The 20,796-nt window shown below is 43.0% G+C and overlaps 3 protein-coding genes across 3 annotated transcripts in view; all 3 read right to left on the bottom strand.

Moving 5' to 3' along the window:
• Nucleotides 1-672: 672 nt before the first annotated feature.
• Nucleotides 673-2,269, bottom strand: foxl3 (forkhead box L3; the record flags this gene model as incomplete). The annotated part of the gene is made up of 3 exons (XM_080542206.1): nt 673-1,134; nt 1,504-1,672; nt 2,124-2,269. The coding sequence occupies 3 exons, from the start codon at nt 2,267-2,269 to the stop codon at nt 673-675; spliced, it is 777 nt and encodes a 258-aa protein (XP_080398332.1).
• Nucleotides 2,270-4,839: 2,570 nt separating this feature from the next.
• Nucleotides 4,840-6,483, bottom strand: LOC308167308 (E3 ubiquitin-protein ligase TRIM39-like; the record flags this gene model as incomplete). Its single annotated transcript, XM_080541706.1, has 1 exon — nt 4,840-6,483. One exon carries the CDS (start codon nt 6,481-6,483, stop codon nt 4,840-4,842), a length of 1,644 nt encoding a protein of 547 aa, XP_080397832.1.
• Nucleotides 6,484-8,759: 2,276 nt separating this feature from the next.
• fam20cb (FAM20C golgi associated secretory pathway kinase b) overlaps nt 8,760-20,796 on the bottom strand; it is a 35,579-nt gene continuing 23,542 nt past the window's right edge. The window contains exons 4-10 of the mRNA XM_080542620.1: nt 15,091-15,183; nt 12,285-12,400; nt 11,514-11,694; nt 11,074-11,183; nt 10,868-10,949; nt 10,679-10,738; nt 8,760-10,435 (exon numbers count right to left, since the gene is read on the bottom strand). Coding sequence (XP_080398746.1) covers nt 10,168-10,435; nt 10,679-10,738; nt 10,868-10,949; nt 11,074-11,183; nt 11,514-11,694; nt 12,285-12,400; nt 15,091-15,183 — 910 coding nt within the window. The 3' untranslated portion in view covers nt 8,760-10,167. The remainder of the gene's footprint in view (nt 10,436-10,678; nt 10,739-10,867; nt 10,950-11,073; nt 11,184-11,513; nt 11,695-12,284; nt 12,401-15,090; nt 15,184-20,796) is intronic.

Below are 20,796 nucleotides of genomic sequence, written 5' to 3'. Positions count from 1 at the left end.
TATCATATGAAACAAACACTTAACCCTGTCCTAAAAGACAGATGTTCTGGCATGTTTATTCAGTGATGGGTTATGAGGAGGATATCAAAGGTTAAATGTACTGCATGTTTCTTTATCAGAATTTATGATTGACATGAAAACCACCGTGCAACAATTCAAACTCCACAAGACATATTTCAGAATACGTCCTCAGTAACACTGCTGCAATTGACCAGGGTCCAAATCCAAGTCAGGAAATGTGTCTTGCTTGAGTTCAGCCAATATTTGCCTGTTTTCAAAGCATTTCCATGCAGGGAATAGTCAGTTCAATTTTTTTTCAAATGTTAATTACTGAATAATTCTTAGAACAGACCCTAGTTACTGTACATTACTACTTTACAACTTAGTACTGTAAAGTTTTGACTTTTTCTATTCCAGCAGTCTGGGGACAGAGAATGACAACAGTAATACGTAGCAATGAACACTGTACAGATTCAATGTTTCTTTTGCATGAACTATACTGTACATGATACATATGCCTCAGCAAGGACCCACAGCACATTACATCTCTTCTATGTGTTTTTACAGGACATGTCAATAAAATGCCTCTTGAGGAAGAAGTCTGGATGTCCTCATTTCCCATTTCAGACATCGAGGAAAAAACACGTCAACTTCTCTAGATGAATGTGACCCTCACAGGGTCCAGAAGTGCAGGTTAAGATGCTGGGGCTCCAGCACGTGTATGGGGGCCACCATGGCCCCTGTGCTTTGGGGGGGTCTGAATCCGGGCAGGGGGTCTGGGGTGGAGAGGATGTAGTCGATACTGAACTTGATCTCTGATTCCGGTTTACCCTGGTTTAGGTTAGGGTTAGGGTTGATCTGGTTGAGTTGGTTCTGTTGACCGGGTCTGTGACTGGGGTTCAGCGGGCATAAGGAGGAGTCAGGGTCAGAGCGTCTGGTGGAAACTCTGTGTTGGTTATTGTTGTCCACAGGGAGAAAAGGCTCTCCAGGCTCTCGGAAACCCATCTTCATGTTACGTCTGCGCCGGCGACGCCGAAAGTTGCCGTTCTCAAACAGGTCGAGCATAGACTCACAGCCGGTGGCAAACGTCCAGTAGTTTCCTTTCCCCTTCTCATTGCCCTCAGTACGGGGAACCTGTCGAGGAGTATGGAAATAAATTATGCATAAATTACCTCATCATTCCTGAGATTCACCTAAAATGAGAAAGCAACATACTGTTCTTTGTCTTTTAAAATGACCTACTTATTTTTAACATTTGACAGTTCTATCCAGTGTTATGATATTCAGTCTATGATCAAATGAGTAAAAAAAAGTGTTTAATTCTAAAATGGTTGTAATATAATGGAATATTCTACATTACATAATACAGTGAAATATACACAATATAGTCAAGTAAGGTATCATAAATCATAGGATTAGGGTTTAATCTCTTCAGTGATTTTTGCCATATGAGTGTAATGTAAATAACAATAAAACAAAACATATGATAAACATGTCCCTTACCTTGATGAAGCAGCTGTTGAGCGAGAGGTTGTGTCGTATGGAGTTCTGCCATGCTCTCTGGTTGGATCTGTAGTAGGGAAAGCGCTTCATGATGAACTCGTAGATTCCTGACAGAGTGACTCGATGCTCCGGACTCTGCTGGATGGCCATGGCTATCAGAGCTATGTAACTGAAGGAGAAAAACACAGAAATTGACTCAAATTAAAGCTTAATTTTGTTGTTGGTTAAAGTTTATATTCAGGAAAACTAATATACAGCATATTATAGTCAGGAAAGATAATACGGATATTTGACATCCTGATATTGTAGAGATGCCATTTAACTAGTTTGTGTTTAAAAAAGAAAGAAAAAAAAGAAAGAAGAAGTAATATAGGCCTAAATAAATGTTTACTTAAATAACATAATATATCATCATGGAAGAGTAAAATAGTGTTTTAAGAAATTGTTACTGTTCACAATTTACAACCAACTATAAACATTTTGAACTAAGAATTAAAACAATTAATTTACAACCAACTATAATAACAATTTTACAATGACAAGCTAACAATAATCTTTATCATCACACTTAAAAATGTAAATTATTATGATTATAATATTCATAATTACAAGCATCATACCTGTAAGCAGGTCGGCACATTTTCTTCTCCTCATCAGTGCTGCAGGAGGGATACCCATCTCCATCATAGTTAAAACAATTGTAGGGATACTGTGAGTTATCAAACATGTCAGCACCTCCAGACTCACTATTATAGGATTGCTTCATCTCATTTAAATAAAGGAGAGCTCTTGGCACCTCAAATATTAAGCTTAGAATTCAGATGTTTTTCATGAGAGAGTTTGAATGGTCCTCTACTCTACCATACTCCACTAGTCTGAATGAGGTCCACCTCCCCTCTGCATGTGACTGTGCTGGCAGGAGCCCCCCGTTCTCCTCATCAACTGTTGGTCCCCAGGTAGTCCAGCGTCGATAAGGCACCAGATGACTTGGCCGGGCCGCGTGCACGTGCACAGCCCTGCTGAACGGGGCGCGTGCACAGCCCTGCTGAACGTCTGAACTCGGGGCGTGATCAACTGGTAGCTGTGCAATCTCTCTGATTCTGGGTGGTCCAGTAGACTCGTATTTACAATGTTGACTTTATGTTTTGTTGTGTTTCTTTTTATATTCTAATCTACCCGACAGTTCTTAAACAACTAATCCAATACTAACAAACAAACTCCTCACATCTCTCTCTCTTTGGGGGAGGGTCGGCCTACCGTTTGTTGTGTCCCAACTCTTTATTCTGCCCGCAGGTTTTCGTTTCCATGCGTTTACAGACGTTTTAGTCAACAACGGGAGTTGTGCAGATGCAATCTATAATACTGTATAATGGCCATAAATTGTGTTTCCGTGACTAAAAGAGGGGATGTGTATTTGGAAGGGCTCTGAGTCTGAACGGGGCATTTGGGGCGCTCCCGTGAGCAAAAAAAAAAAAAAAAAACAGCCCGCGGCGCGAGGCCTCTGTGTGTGGCCTCTGATCGGAGATAGGATGTTGTAGCGACCCTTTGTGCGATTCTGTCGATGCGACCAGAACCATTTAAAAACGCAATTCTATGTTTACCCTTTCTATACTAATAGCAACAGAAGAGGTCAACATCCCAGTCAATTCATAACGCTAGCTGGCTTACATTTCAGATAACTGAAATAAAATAAGAACTATCAAGCTTACTTCTTGATTTAATTCGATTCTTTACAAATTGGCAAATTAATGGAAGATATTATTTGATCTATTATCTTTTACATGTGCACATAGTCAATGCATATTTGGAATAGGTGGTCTACTATAATCAGGTGCCAGTTACGTATTTGCATTTAGTGTCCACATAGTTTAAATACCATCTCATTTGAGCCAGTAATAATGTCACACAATCCCACTCTATAGCCTACCATTCCCTTCTTACAGAGGTACAGTGAAATGAATGTGTCCACCAGCCACGTGGTAGTATGGATAACCAAATAGGGTACCTGCAGTGCATAGTGAAGGAGGAGAGCACTTCAGAACAACGCATAGAACTATCATGAGGATTCTAGAACTATGCTGGTTCTATTACAGTAGTTCTATCATCGGAGCACTGGGGACAAAATAGGATTTGGATCAGATAAGCGTGTCCCTTCTCTCTGACTCATTCCCATGACGACGTTTCCTCTGCTGGGCCGTCTGCGGCGGGGGTGATTAGAGTAGTTAGGTCTGTGGTCCCTGTCCCTCTGATGTTTGTCTCAGTCAGACAGGGCTTCCTCCACTCATGAACAGTGCTGTGGATGCATTTAGAAACCCAGGCACTTTTCCGGGGGCTGTGAGGGCTATGGAAAGGTTATCAAAACATTAAAGACTGAAAACTGTAAACATGTTTATGTTCAGGAGCTGAGGGCCATTTTCATTGCGGCTGAAGGCTGCACAGACACATCCTCCCCATTACCACTTTTCATTCAATTGCTCTAAGTGGAGGTTTTCTTCTACAGTCTCTATCATTATCCTACCTATGTGATTTTGAGAGGTTTGCTTTCATGTCAAGCTGATGTGAATTCGGATGAAAATGCTCTTCAAATCCCCCCTCGAGAAGGGTGAAAATGGTTGTGTCACATGGTATACCTGGCAATCCGAACTTTTCAGGTAAATTGCCACTGTAATGAATATTCAAGACAATGACCCTACATCTCTGGTCTATGGAACAATGGTCAACAGTGACAGAGCAGCTCCACCAGCATGGATGTAGACCAGGGGTGGGCAATTCATTTTCACAATGGGCCACATGAGAAACAGGGACTATTGTTGAGGGGCGGACCAGTAGACAAACTTATAACATCATGTACAGAAGATGTGTATCATATTACAATCACAGTCACCCTTATTAAACTGTTTAATCATATCTGATTCCCTTTGCAAGCCATTAAATCAATAACATTATTATCAAACGTACATTCTGTTAAATGTAATTACGTCACACACATGCAGAGACATGTCAGATACAGCCCAGCCTCTCCAGCCTCATAAGAACACAGGACTCTACATACATGAGACTGTTTGACTTCTCTGGGTGTTCAAATTATTATAAATCAGATGCTCTCATACTGTATTTTCATTATTAGCTAGTTATTATTGTAATGTTTACCTATTTTACTGTATCTGACATTGCTACTGCATATTCACCATCGAGCAGACACACTGAGAGCACAAAATATATGATAACAAACCATAACCAGATCAGAAATTACTCTGTGTGGGGAAATATACCATAATCTTTCCTAATGAGTGACAACAGATAAAGATTAATCTGAATGCTTATTTTATTGCTTGGTCAGTCAGCGTGATTGACAGGAGAGATGATCAGAGGGGCAGAGTTTTCACCATCATCATTATTACCAGGGTAGAAGTATGGATAGAGCTTCTCAGTGAAGGTGCAGCCAGTGAAAGAGTAGATCAGAGACCTGGCCTCCACATCATAAAAGGAGACCTGGCCCTCCTCATAATCCACAAACACCCCCACCTTCTGGGGCTTCTCTCTCAGGGACAGGGGGACACCATGGCCAGCGAGTGCCCTGTACTCATTTCCATTCCTTAACTTTACAGTCCAGTATCCATTCATAGGGCTCAGTGTTATCTGCCCCTTCCTGTTGATGGACTCTCTGGCCACTCCTACAGTCCAGCCAGTCTTCTCCTTCACCTCCACTTCATAGTAAACCCTCCCAGAGGAGAAACCCTCCTTTCCTAAAACACAGGCACACAAGGAAAACCTCCCTATGTTATCAGGGACATTCTTTGTTGTGTCTCCATCTCTAACTTGTTTCCCATCCTCAGACAGAATGAGATTTGGATGTGCTGTATCAGGGTCCAGAGTCACGTCCACTGCATACTGCTGACTTCTCTTCAGCTTGACTTCAGGCAGCTTCTCCATCTCTGTATTCAGCCTCTCCTCCAGCTCAGACAGAACTCTCCTCACTGACTCGACATTCAGATCACTGTGAACCCTGACCTCAGACCAGTCCTTGGTGTGTGGTGGGGTGGACAGGGAAGGGATGCTCTGGAGGAGGTGGAGGTGGTCCTCTGTGTGTGAGAGCTGCTCCAGCTCAGTGCTTCTCCTCTGTAGCTCAGTGATTTCCTGCTCCAGCTCTTTAATCAGCCCTTCAGCCTGCCTCTCTGCTGCTTTCTGCTTCTCCTCGATCACGTCAAGGAGCTCAGCTCCGCTCTTCACCAGAGCATTGAAGACCTGTATGATGTCTGCTTTCTCTCTCTGTGCATCTTTCTTACTGAGATCTACTGAGTGTTTGATCTCTGAAACCTTCTGCAGTCGCTCCTGGATCATCTGCTGAACATCTGCCTCTGTCTTCCCCAGCTGAGCCTTCCTCTCTCCATACTCCTCCTCTATGGGTACGGTGTCATGGGTCTTGTGGTCTGTTTTCATGCACAGCAAACACACACACATTTCATCACTCCTACAGAACAGCTCCAGGAGTCTGTCGTGCTTCTTACACATCCTGTCTTCCAGGTTCTCCACAGGGTCGATCAGCTTGTGTCTCTTTAAGCCTGCGACTCTCTGATGAGGCTCCAGGTGAGTCTCACAGTAAGAGGTCAGACACATCAGGCAGGACTTCAGAGCCTTGAGCTTCGTCCCAGTGCAGATGTCACAGGACACTTGTCCAGGTTCGGCAGGGGACTCATCTTCAGCCCTGACTCTCATTGTCTTGAATTTCTCTACAACCTCTCTAAGCGTTGTGTTGACGCGAAGCTCACGTCTTCCATAGAACCATTTTTTTTTCTTTTTTTTCCCATAAGTTTCCTTACACAACGGACACAGACACAATTCACTGGTGTCCCAGTATCCTCTGATACAGGCCATGCAGAAGCTGTGTCCACATGGAGTAGAGACAGGGTCAGTGAACACATCCAGACAGATGGAACACAGGAACTGCTCCTCAGACAGGAGACTGCTGGAGGAAGCCATATCTAGAGAGACCAGAGGTGACACCATAAAGCATTTCCTGGAATCAATCAGATCTGGTAGAGACTACACAATAGTTTATCTTGACTTGTCATTGTAAGTCTCTCAACTCACCTGTCTGTGATTCTGTGAGAGTGGGGACGCTGTCTCTGTCCTTTATACTGTATGTGTGATAGATGTCTCTGTCCTTTCTACTGTATGTGTGATAGATGTCTCTGTCCTTTCTACTGTATGTGTGATAGATGTCTCTGTCCTTTCTACTGTATGTGTGATAGATGTCTCTGTCCTTTCTACTGTATGTGTGATAGATGTCTCTGTCCTTTCTACTGTATGTGTGATAGATGTCTCTGTCCTTTCTACTGTATGTGTGATAGCCTGTTTGAGGACGATATCTAACAAGTTTGAGAGAGTCTGCCCTTGTCCACGATACACTTCATGCATAGTGCGAAATAAGGGGGAGCTCGGAGAGCTATAGCTCCCCTAGTGGTGACATGAGCTCCCCTGGAAACATGGTTTGTGAAATTTTGGGGGAGCTCTAAAATATTGATATGATAGCCAAATAAATGCTATTTTGGTCATGGTTTTTCTCAAAGGTGTAAAATAAGGGGAAAAAATAATATATAAATAAAAAAAATATCATGAAAAAAAAGATTTTACCGCGCTAGCCTAGAGCCGCTCGGGGCGTGGGGGCGTCTGTCTGCAGGCATCCACTACCCACTCACGAGCTTGTTTACTACGTGCGTTAAAAAAAACTCCTGCGCGCCATTGTTGATGACAGTGAAAAGAAGAAGAAAAGATGTCGAAAAGAAGAAAGCAACAACTCACCTTGGGCGATTTCTATCCAAAGAAGTCTAAACAAAATGATGAAGAGGAAAATCCCCAGGTAGAAATATTCTCTCGCCCCGCTGTCAGCGGGAGTTTCATCCAGGAAGCGGTTCTCTGATGGACGAATATCTCAGCGTCACAATGGGTTAGAATTCCAAACTAAATTTCCCATGATCACAATAGCATGCTGAACATTCTAAAAATTGAATGGAGTCATAGTCATGTACCGTTAACGAGATATAATACGAAAAGCATATTTTTCAATGTCGCTCAAAACCGCACAGCAGGGGGGGACGACGACGACGACCCGCCTTTCTTAAATCAATTACTATTTTTAACTTCAATTTCGATAATAATAGTCCACGAGTGAAGTGATCAAAATCACAAGGACAACATACTAATCTTTGAATGGAGTCTGTAGGTTATACCGTTACCGAGTTATGAATTCATAATGCTTATGAATATGATTTTTGGGAAATCCTTAACGGTTTTCATTAATTTTTGAGAATTTTCGAGAAATCACTAACGGGGGGGGGGGGGGGGGGGGACACGTCTCTCGTGGCTGTTCTCAAAGAATAGTTGCTTAGACTGTACTCTATGCAGGGTCCCTACTGTCATTCATACAAGTGGCTCGTAATAAAATTAACGATGTTGTGATCAGCTGAGAAAATTAGTTTAATTCAAGATTTAAAGGGAACTGATGTTTATGATTGTATTTCAGTCTTTCTTTATATCCCTCCGGAGCTGTCAAGGCAACGCCATCTCCCCTTCAACATGCCTAATGCGCTATATATTATATATACATACTTACATACATACATATTAAACATGCCTAATGCGCTAAATTATACTGGTTTTTCCTCCGGAGAACGCAAGGTCAATACCCGACGTAGAGCTACGATCGTTTCCACGGTCAAATTGACTCATGTTGAAATTGTATAAATCACTACGTTGACGTGGTTTTCTACGTACGACACGGGTAAGATCAAAATTTGATCCAAAGTACTTTCTATGAATGAGACCCCAGGTCTTGTAAAAAACCCTACACTCTGCATCAATCTTTCTCTGTTTAAAGAGCAGACATTTCTCTCCTCAGCATCTCTCCAACTGCACATTACATTGAAGATGTGTAACATAGTCATGCACGCACATACGTCAATTGAAAATAAAAATTGTCCCCTTCAAAATAAAAGCAATGCAATTGTACTGGATGCATTGCCTACACTAATTTACATGTTATTTCTATTATTATGATGATTATTTTATTTTTTTACCTCACGCAGGGCCGGCCAGGGACAGCCATAGGGCCGCATGCGGCCCGGGGGCCGTACAATGCCCAGGTCTGATGTAGACAGAGCAGCTGCAACAGCATGGATGTAGACAGAGCAGCTACAACAGCATTGAATAAAATGGACCTAAAACGATGTTCTGCATGTTTTGTTTTATTGCACCTATACCATGTTGCAAACAAACCACAGAAACAATGAATTGAATAAAAAAAGAAGTACTTTCACTGCAGAGATACAGCCTCTAATGTTGTTGAAAATATCCATAGCTCCACTGTCCTACTTACAGTATCAACACAGAACTATGAAAACATAAAAACAATATGGGATCGATGGAGCATATGCATCCAACCTATAACTTTTCTCTTCAGATCTGGGAATATTATTTCCTCAAATCTCTCAGTCATGAACCCAAACATTCAGTATTTCTATCATTGCACAGGCACTAGATTTACCTACTGTACATATTAACTTTCAGCAGTAACTGAAATGCTCCTTCCAGCATAGCGATCTGCTGTTGGAAAGTAAAGAAATGTACATCCTGCGATATCAACAACTGGACATCATACATAATACGCTAAGAAATTATAATACAAAACCTTGGTGTCACATTTTGGCTAATTGGTACCATCATTGTGGATTAAACCTCAAATCAGTAAGAAGGTCCACACGCAAAAATAAGCTGAATTTAGGAAATGATGTAGTGTGAAACAGATTTAACATAGGTTTACACAGATGCTTCTATTCACATTTTCCTTTTAATTGGTCACCTACCGAATAGATTATGTGTAACAAGGCAGGAAAGGGTTTTGGTAAATGTCCTAAAACCCAAATGACCATGGACTGAACTCAATCTACAACAGTTTGGTTTACAGTTTAAACAGAGGCTATAAACAAGAGCATTATGCCTTTGTAGTAACACTGAGTAAACTGACTTTCTGAGCAAAAAGGTCAAATTTACCTACAGGGCTTTACACTATTTGTACATGTGTTAGTGCTGCCCCCTATCAGCTAGACATGGAACTGAACTGTCTGAACTGTGTGGAGATATCTTTCGTTGTCATCCTGACAGCTCAGTCACTACAGGTAAAATGGATGATGTGGGTGTGTAATTTATTTCAAACAATAAATATGCAATTCAATAAATACTCTTGGAACAGGTAACGTTTGATGGGTGAAAAAACGACACATTTCTGGAGTAAACCGGCACTCCAATCAATCACAAATAATAAACAATAAAGCATGACGACAATAGAAAAAGAGCACCAAAAGCAATAGTACATTTTGCAATAAAACATTTTGTTCATTAAGACAACAAGACGACCTCCTCCACTAGGCATATTTTCACACGCAGGATAAGTCCCAACAACACACAGAAACACACATAGTCCAGGTGACACGGGGAAATCAAACGAACCTCGGAATTCACAGAATTCAAAAAAGTGCCCTAAACAAGACGAGTGGCTCTTGCAAGACTTTCACGGTCTGTAGCTCTGCGGTGGGCGGTTGGGGTGAACACTGGGGGTTATTTAAGGGGTCTATGGTGATGGTGGTTTAGTCCAGGCCTGTGAGGCGGCTACCTCCCCCGGGCGGCTGTGTGAGTGTGAGAGCTCCCCCCCTCTCCCCCCAGGTCATCCTCCATCACGTTGCTGTAGCCCTCTTTCTCAATGCACTCTGCCACCACGTTTAAGACTTGGCGTAGTCGGCGGTCCATGGCCTCTAGATGGGGCTGGATGAGGATGGGCGTCAGTTTGTCCAGAAGCAGAGATTCAGCCATCAGGCCACTCAGCTGGTACTCCTCCTTAGCCAGCAGCTGCAGACGCAGGTATGTGGACTTCTTCAGTCTGGAGAGGATAGCAGACACCAGAGGGAATGAAGGAATATATTTAGAATTGTACTATTAGACTTTTCAGCATTGCTTATCTCAATGAAATGTCCAAATATAATATAAGTGTATCGTTTAAAAAATACTGACTGAGTATGTTACTGTAAGCTTTGGGATTACAAGTTCACAAGTTTAGGGATTACAAGTTCACAAGTTTATGGTTAAGATTTCACAAAAGAAAATATCTCTAAGCGTGACCAACCTGCAACACTGGCTTAAAGGCACCAAAATAGAGACCTCGTCGTGGGAGTGCTTTCCAAACCTGGAACGGTAGGATGGATGGTCAAGAGTAATCAGACATGGGAGTACTGCTACCCATAATAACAGTGCAATTACTCTCCAGATTTTTACATTTAGTTTTAATATTTCATAATTTAAAGTAGGGCCTCACCCTCGCCCATTGTCAAGGTGGATGATGAAAGTCTCATTCCCAAATTTCTCAAATGTCTCATAGTGATGACGATCCATATTCCCTGTGGAGAGAGAGCATTTTACAATGGAGCCATAGGGAGGAGTGTGTTTGTGTGTGTGTGTGTGTGTGTGTGTGTGTGTGTGTGTGCGTGTGCGTGTGCGTGTGTGTTCGTCGTAGCATCTTACCCATGAGGAAGTCGAAGATGGTCATGTCCATGATGTCCAGTAGACGTGTGCCGCTGTCGTACGGGGGCGTCTGTTTAACCTCCTCACAGTAGTCTGGGTCCACCTCCCACCTGCCACACACAGAGGAAAAGTCAAACTTACATTTTACATTTAAAGCGTTTAATCAGAGTGACATACAATAACTTCATATGTCTGAAGTAAGTGAATCAACTATACATCACAAATAACACTTTCTATAAAAAAATAAGTGCCACAGGCAGTCATAGTGTTAAAGAAAGGAAAGAAAACTATTGTTAGTTAGTAACTACCTAATGGAATCTGTCTATCTATCTCACTTGTGTAAACATACAGTACACATACATTATGACAGTCCTTGTTTTGAATCACTATCATTGCAGTTTCTCAAAAATGAAGCATATTAAACAGCATGTTAAACCTACTCTGCTTTCTTGCGTTTGTGGTAAGAGCGTCTCCAGGGGTTCCTCCAAGTCTTGCGTTTGGCCAGGGCCAGGTCCGGGAGGAAGGCGGCCAGCGAGCCCTCGATCTGGTCTGGCTTACCACACAGAGCGTGCTCCGTGGAACAGTAGTACGAACATTCGCCATAGAAACAGATGTTGTTGGCTGGGAAGGACAGAATGAGACAATGACAAGGAGATTGGTTTTAAGCTCCTTAGTTGAAACTTTATTGATACTATGGGATGTATTCACATCACAGAGGATTATCAAGGTAGCAGGGGAGGCTGGTGGAGGTAGAAATCGGATGATGGGCTCATTGTAATGCAGGTATACAGTAATGCAGTATGGAATGAGGAATGGTATCGAACACTACTGCAAGACAGGTAAAAGTATCTAATGAAGATAGACGATGAGAGATGGGAATGAGATCATCTAATGTATATTAGAGCAATGGCTCCATCTACTGTCCTGGTTGGACAACTACTATGCATCATCTGCAACCCATAGACTCCCTCTAAGCCACTGGGAATGAGTCTGCAGTAATAATAATAGTTTATTTGTGTAGGGACAGATATAATAAAAAAAACATTGACATATTGAATAATTAAGAGTCAGATGCATTGCCCCATCATGCTTTAGCTTGTGCTAAATAAAACAGTCTGTAATATATACATGACAAACCTATAAAGATCGGTCTGCACTATAGAAGTCATAATGAATATACCCATATATACCGTCAGATAGATGAGCTGTACCTGGAGATATGAAGAAGGTCCTCCAGAGCTTCTTGTCTCGAGTCACATCTCTGATCTCCTTGGTCATGTTCACCTGTCTACCTGCCACAGGAGGAACTCGATGGAAGTCCAGTATCCTGCATGAAGAGAAATATAAATCTTATTTAAAAAAAAAAAAATATATATATATAAATGTAGATATTTATATATACCTTTCATGAACTATAATGATGATTTCTCACTCACTGTATGGCACATTTGATGGCTTTACATTGACATGTGCCATGGTACCTGTACCTGTACTATAGCAATAAAGACCATTCATTCATTCATTCATTCATTCATTCATTCATTCATCACATGTAGTGGCATTTCTACACCTGCAGAGGGAGCTGTGACTTAAAGAGTACATTGTCTCCTCTCACTGATACAGTAAAACACCACCACAGTATAAGCACTCATGTCAAATTGATTTATATCAAACAAATATAATATATATATATACACACAGGGGACATGGAGCAGCAGGAGTGGAGCCTGAGGTGAGGCCCCTTGCTCTCTCTCTCTCCATTATTCGGAGTGCTTACATATCTATCTCTCTGTGCGTGCCTCATTCTCATTTTATGCATATAGCCTCCTCTGTCGGGGGACATGACCCCACTGTACACGGATGCTTTAAAAATGAATCCCCCTGAACACAGCTAAATGGCCCAGACCTGAGGGCAGAGAAATAGAGTGAGAAAGGGGGGAGGGGGTGAGAAAGAGAGAGATAAGGAGAGAGAGAGAGAGAGAGGGGGGGGGGGTAGAGTGTGTGTGTGTGTGTGTGTGTGTGTGTGTGTGTGTGTGTGTGTGTGTGAGAGAGAGAGAGAGAGGGAGAGGAGGGGGACACTCCAAGATGCAAATTGCCCCTTCATATTGATGGGCGTGTCAGAAAGCCTCTGCATTAGATCTATGTTTTCTTCCCTCTGGCTGTCAGCTGTACCATACTGTAACACAGGGCCGCATGGAGGATGTGCCTTGCAAAAGAGAAAAGTGCTGGCTTCAATTTCCCCCTGTGTCACTCACTGCTCTTTTTACCCTTCCTCCTCCCGTCCTCCTCCTCCTTCTATCCAAAGTTGTTTCAAAGGAAGCTAAAACCCAAAATTTAAGCCAGCAATTCACCCTTTTAATCCAATCACATAATTAATAGAGCGTAGAGTGCTGTTTAAAAAGCCCAAATGGCTGTGTGTGTGTGTGTGTGTGTGTGTGTGTGTGTGTGTGTGTGTGTGTGTGTGTAATGGCTGCGGCCTCCTGGGAAGCATTGCAGCCTCAGCCTCCCTAGCGCTGCACTAAGCGCCCAGCCTTTAATTTAGAACAGAGACAAAATAAGGGGGAAAAAAAATAAAAAGCTGCTTTTGGCTAACCATGCCGCCTGTTTTATATTTAGAAAGGGAGCAGGGCTTTTTAATGCCTTTGGTTTCCTCCTCTCCCCCTAACCCACACACATGCCTGCGTGTGTACTCTGCACCAACTGGGGCTAGTGCCGGACCAGATGTGTAACAGACTGGTCAGGCTGGCCGCTGCTGATGCTATTGCTACTGATGCTATTGCTACTGATGCTATTTCTGCTGATGCTATTTCTGCTGATGCTATTGCTGCTGATGGTGCTATCACTACTTATGCTATTGCTGCCGATGCTATTGGGGCTGCTGAATGGTGTTACTTTGTCTGTGTCCAAGACATAGCTTTGACCAGTATAAATAATTAACCAGAAGCAGCTAATGCAACACTGGACTGGCCTGGGGTTTCAGTGGAAACTTCCTGCTCTGGACTTTGTTGACTTTCTTTATCACATTCAATGTACAAAAACTCTGCCATAGGTGAGAACATTCTTATCTTTACTGTTAAAGCTTATAAGTATACAGTAGGTGATATGGCAAGTTGGTTCAGTGAGAATGATAGTAATACTAATATTTGGCAGCCTTCAAATTGCAAAAAAAACAAGCAGCTTGCAAGATATTGTTCTGTGTCAGCTGTTGTGGGAAGCTTAGCTGTGTGGCAAAGATGATGTTACCTGTATCCATGAATATATGTATGACATTTGTTATATTTTGGGTTCTCTGATGTAATGCTATGAACCCAAATAAAGTATTCAAATGTGTGTGTGTGTGTGTGTGTGTGTGTGTGTGTGTGTGTGTGTGTGTGTGTGTGTGCGTGTGTTTATGTGTGCGTGCGTGTGCGTGAGCGCGTGTGAGTGCGTGCGCGTGTGTATATGTGTGTCTAAAAGTGAGTGTAGACGTGACAAGGACAATGCTCAGCAACACTGTTGGTGTGTGTGAGTCTTATTCTCAATGACAATGATCACACCACAGTGATACATGACTCCAGTCTAAGGCCAAGGCCAAGGTAATGAGAGCTTCACTATCATGGCAACATTACTGCAATACACATTTTGTCTTTCTGATGTGGAAGGGGCCCTAGAGGTTTTCCTTCGATGATCATTGATGCCTTTTTTAATAGGCTGGCCATAAACTGTCAGCCTTGTAAAGCCAGTGAAGGTGGTTAGGCACCAAGGCTGTAGCCATTGTTAAATGAGATGCTAACATCAGGAAGGCAGCATTCACTCAGTATGAGTCATGGCCTCTAAGTGAGTAGGTCTTTTATGGTATGAACTCACACTCCTCTCTACCAAGCTGTCTCTCTGCGTGCGCACCCACAAACACATGCGCACACGCACGCATGCACACACACACACACACACACACACACACACACACACACACACACACACACACACACACACACACTGCAGGGCACTGTAAGAATCCAGGTGGTAAGAGTGATTTACCTGTCCAGGTGGAAGGCAGCGACTTCAGCGTTGTGTCTCTCAAAGTCTGAGAAGTAGAAGAAGTCTGGGGGTGTCTCCTGCTCCCTCGTCTGCCTGCAGGGGAAGGGCAAAGGTCAAAGGTTAGGGCACCGTTCTGTTAGGCACTTGCAGGACCAGGCAGAAGTTCACTCAAGGCACAGACCGAGGATCAGCTCACCCTTCCCAAATCCTAACCATGAATGGGTGACACACAACACTGACCTCAGTTCAGTGCCTAAAGGGGTAACTTCATCCTAGTCTTGTCTTAAACAAAGACACCACTACAAAACCAAAGCCCTCTCAGGCTAGGCCACAATTGAAGCTGTGAGGTTGTATTGTGGGTTGTGGAGACTGGAAGAGACTCAAGGTTAGAGACATTAAACTGTCCACCATGGTGCTGTACTTTACTGTACCTATTTCTGGAGCGCTATGATCCTCCCTGAAAATGCTTTCCACACACATTCTGACTTAAAGCTCTTACTGTGTAAAAAAGAGTCTCTTTAGGCTTAAGTCTCTCACAGTAGAGGCCACCCGGCAGGGTAGGGTACTGTTCAGGCCTCAGAGGTACAAAGAAGTCAAAGGCATTGAAGGTACAAACATACACAGACACTTTTGAATGAAAGGCTGACTCTTTTGATTCCACTACAAAGTTGAGTCCCTAACCTCCCCTACTGTAGATACTTTTGTATTATTGTTTTATGTAGGTATATTTTATTTAAACAGGGAGATCTCACTGAGAACGGAGTCTAATTTACAAAAGACAAGACAACAAAATAAAAGCTGAGGGGATTTAAAAAAATATAAATCTACAAAAGAATTAATGGGAAAAAAAGAAAAGAATAACAACAATGATATACACTTTTAGGACATCAGCCTAGATTTTAAAAAGCAATGTGGTTAACAGGGAAAAAGCAATAGATAGGAATCACACACCAAAGGACCCGCTAAAACAGTTACAATTTTCAATGAATAAATCTGCGAAGAAATGAAAACGCCAGAAAAGCAGACCAATCACTTGCGACCTCCAATCAAACAACTTCATCTATAGTATTTTTGCTGAACAATGTAAGCATTGTCGCTGAGATGTAACTTTCACATTACTCTTGGATAATTTCAATTATACAGCACACCTTAATGTCACACAATCTCTTGTTTACATAAACTTTACAATAGTTACACAATACAGACAAAAAAAACAGGAATGGAGCCGCAGCCTCCTCCACGTCAATGTCAACTTCAGAGAGTTTATCTCTACTGAATAAAGGCAGAGAGCAGAACAGGGAGAGGAGAGGAAGATGGAAAAAGATTCTTATCTTGGCAAGGTACAGTATTGCACTTCTCTCATCTGTCTGTCTATCCTCCTCCTCTCTCTCTCTCACTCTCTCTCCCTCTCTTCCTCTCTCTAGCCCACAGCTGGCTGCCATTGTTTTAGCACAGCTGTGAAGCTGACATGCACAATCATTAAATAACTCAGCATGGAACCCAGGAACACACCGCCCCACTCTACATTCTTCTCTCTATATTCAGCTCTCTCTCTACCCTTCTCAAATCAGCTCTCTCACCCCCCCCTCTCTCAACTCAGCTCTCCCCCCCCCCCCACCCTCTCTCTCTCTCTCTCTCTCAACTCAGCTCTCCCACCCCCCCACCCTCTCTCTCTCTCTCTCTCTCTCTCTCTCTCTCTCTCTCTCTCTCTCTCTCAACTCAGCTCTCCCACCCCCCCGCGCGCAATCTCTCTCTCTCTCTCTCAACTCAGCTCTCCCACCCCCCCACCCTCTCTCTCTCTCTCTCTCTCTCTCTCTCTCTCTCTCTCTCTCTCTCTCTCAACTCAGCTCTCCCACCCCCCCACCCTCTCTCTCTCTCTCTCTCTCTCTCTCTCTCTCTCTCTCTCTCTCTCTCTCTCTCTCTCTCTCAACTCAGCTCTCTCACCCCCTGCCATCTCTCTCTTTCCCTACTCAGCTTTCTCTCCTCCTCCTCCTCCTCCTCCAACTCTACTCATCTCTCTCTACTCACATTCTGTACTCATCTCTCTCTCTCTTTCTTTTCTCCTCATCTCTCTCTCTCTCTCCTCCAGGGCCAGAGAGCTGCTTGCAAATTCTATCTTCCTCTTATCAAAGGCTTTACTTCAGGGATAACACTTTCTCTTTTCAAGGAAAGCTCATAGTGAAAAGGCTGTGTTGCTGTCTCCCTTTTAGTACTTATATTATTTGGTTATGATTTAATCTAGTATAACATCAACCGTGAGTCAACATTTACTGTGCATGTAATATCAATCTCAGTGTTCAGTAGAAACACATGGGGTTTGTCTATTCAATTGATTATTGTACACTTAGAAAGAGTACAAGCTAGGCAGAGAGGAAAACGAACTGAGCTGTTAAGCTCTACTGTGGGCAAACATTCTAGTCCAATGATTCAAGGTCATTCAACCTGCAAAAAATCCACACACATACCTCACACATTCCTAACACATTGCTCTCTATATAAGTTGAGACATTACAGAAACATGTCTATTTCGGTATTACAGAATACACACTGTGCAAGTCCCCTTGGCCAGAGTCTGCTCTGCTGTGCCTCCTGCCCTGGAGTGTCTGTGTGTGTCACTCTAAAACCCCTTTCACACATACGAGCCTTCCCAGTAGATTCCATGGAATTTCCCGTGTCGGCTTATGTGTGAACGCGACTGACCAGGGAAATTCGACCAGGCATTTTCCCTGGTCAGGACCATTTAATGTACCGGGTCGCCGGACGTGTGAACAGAAGCCTGAACATTCCCTGGTCCGTCACCTTTCTAGTTGTCCTGCATCGCAGAGTCAGCAGGGCAGAGCGCATAAGAACTGCCCGAGACTCCGAATATCGCTACTACTAAATATAATTCCATAACTGGACACTACTTCATTTCCAATCATAGTGGAGATATGATACATGGCAGATATATATATATATATATATATATATATATATATATATATATATATATATATATATATATGGTATATTGGCAGTCTCACGCGCCTGTCTCGTTCGAATCACGTCTACTTCTGCATCCAGTTGAATGCGTGATTCAAGTAGCTTGTGTAAGCCCGGGGCAGCCAATATAATTCCACAACTGGATAGTACGTTGATTCCAATCATAGTTAGCTAGCCTACCTACTTATCAAATGTACATTTTGTGATATAGACGCATTACGGAGCTGTGCACACACACCGTCTCCTTTCACAGCTGTCCTGCATCGCGCAGTCAACAGGGCAGAGCGCAGAAGAACGGCCCCAGACTCTGAATATCGCTACTAAATATAATTCCACAACTGGATAGTACGTTGTTTCCAATCATAGTTAGCTAGATTACTTACTTAGCTAGCTTACTTACTTTTCAAATGTACATTTTGCAATAGCAATATGTCTAATTGAGTTAACTCGTATTATGCTTACCATCACCAAGTTCTCCCATACTGTGTTTTTGGACTAGTATAGTATGTTTATATCAACGGTAATCAATCGCTTGAGTTGGCGAGTGAACTTGGTGATGGTAAGCATAATATGAGTTGACTCGCTGGAACGAGACAGGTGCTTGAGACTGCCATATACCATATCTGCCATATATCATACCTCTGTTTTATATGTATTTATCATCATATTTTTCTATATAAAACGGAGGTATGATATATGGCATATATATATACCGTAATATATATGTATGGTATGGCAGTCTCACGCGCCTGTCTCGTTCCAGTTCTGCATCCAGTTGAATGCATGATTCAAGTAGATCATGCAACCCGGGAATGCCGAAATGTGTGAAAGGGAGCAACACAACAATTGTCTGGCATTTCAGTCATTTGTGAATGGTGATAATGCCCGGCTGACACGGGTTAGAATTCAATGTAATTTACAGGGAACTATGTGTGAAAGGGGCCTAAGCCTACTCTCAAGCCTACTCTTGAGCCGGCTGGCCTGCTTTTGTCAATGAGTGGGCGCCGAGAGGCAGGAAAGGCCGGGTAATTACTATGATACACATCTAATTCAAATGCCAATAAAGCTATCTGGAGCATGGCATTACACCCCGGCTGAGCGGGAGAGAGGGAAGGGCTAAGGAGGGATCTCGGACCCCAGTCAGTTAGGCTAGGAATAATATTATTATCAAGGCCTCTCTGTCCCACTGCAGCAGAGGCTTCAATGTGTATTTTACAAACAGCTGGAGATAAATATATGTAGCTATTACCAGCACTCGAGTTGAGGGGGGATGAGGGGGGATGGCATCCCCCCTGAAATAAAAACGGTAGAAATCATCCCCCTTCTAAAACTGCCATCCCCCCTTTCCATCTCTTATGTAATTTTATCAATGAACGTGGTATTACTCCTATTTCAACATTTAGTTTTGCGCATATTGAGTAAAATACTGTGGGCGAGGGGAAAATTACATTTTTACCAAGTCACTGACACTGAAGTCACTGATGCTGTGGGGATGCTAAAATTGTCCCCATATGATAAAATCCACCATCCCCCCTGATTTTCTTTTACAACTTCAGTACTGGCTATTACACAACATTATGTTGAGTTACTCCACAAGCTTCATTAACCCAGGAAATCTCCTCCATACTGTGAATCAGAACCCCCGTTTTCAAGACAGCCCTGGTCTGTTGTGACCGAATGAGAAGTGGGCGCATTGCTTTGAAAGAGTGGTGTTGTCAAAGCAAGAGAGAGAAAACCATTGACATACATAAATGTATGACCAGAATCAAGTCAGTGGTTGGACTCATAAATGTTTGAGCACACAGTATATCAAGTATAGATGAAAAAGGGAGGCGGTAGACAGTAAGCACTAGTCTAGTGTCGTACTGTCATCCTCTGGGGAAGCTGGTGGAGGTTGAAATCAGAGGTGATACCATTCCTCATTCCCTTCCATGCATTACAATGAGACCGATTTTCTGCCTCCCCTGGAAGTCCTGATACTGTGTGGGTTCAGTATTTCACTAGCCTGGATGTTAGTGTAGTCTGTCGCAATCTCAAACGCTCTGGTCTTTCTTAATACTTGGCCCGAAATATTTGAAGAAAAAGAGAGGAATAGGCCTACTGCACACACACTGTGTCAACGCTCCAACAATCGAATGGCAACACTTCAAACACTTGGTTCTTCATCAGGCCACCTTCAAAAATATTCACCAGGTTCTTTTGGGCATGGCAACTTAGGAGCAGGTAAAGAAGATACTTCCCAGGCTAGTAGCACATACTGCACTGTAGTTTCTATAGATCAGTAGAGGCTGTGGAGGGAGAAATTAGAGGACGAGCTGTTTGTAATGCATGGAATGGAATCACTAGCCTCCCCTGCTGTAACTAACTGGCGGCCATTGAGGTTGGTGTGTAGAGTATGCTTAGAGATGTATTTATGGGGAGGATATTTCAGTATGGCCGGCGGGTGACATCATAGTGTCTCTCCTGCCTGGCTTGTCGATATGTAGCAGGTGAAACCTGCTGATCTGAGCAGGCCCAGTATGACCCTACACACAGGGGTAAACACATAGTTTACACGCCAGGGTTAGACAGCTTCTTGGCACGCCTGCAGGCTTTGAGGGCCACGGCCAGCCAATAGAACTGCAGCGTCCCTGTACACACAGGGGTGTGAAAACAGTAGCCGATCTCCACAGGAAAAGCATACGTTAAATATGCGCTGTACATTCTATACCTGAGCTGTGTGTG

This window comes from Nansenia antarctica (genome assembly GCF_963989245.1).
Source record: "Nansenia antarctica genome assembly, chromosome: 11".
In the NCBI taxonomy this organism is placed as follows: Eukaryota; Metazoa; Chordata; class Actinopteri; order Argentiniformes; family Microstomatidae; genus Nansenia; species Nansenia antarctica.
Note: the sequence above shows the minus strand (reverse complement) of the source record. Positions and strands in the feature narration are given on the sequence as shown.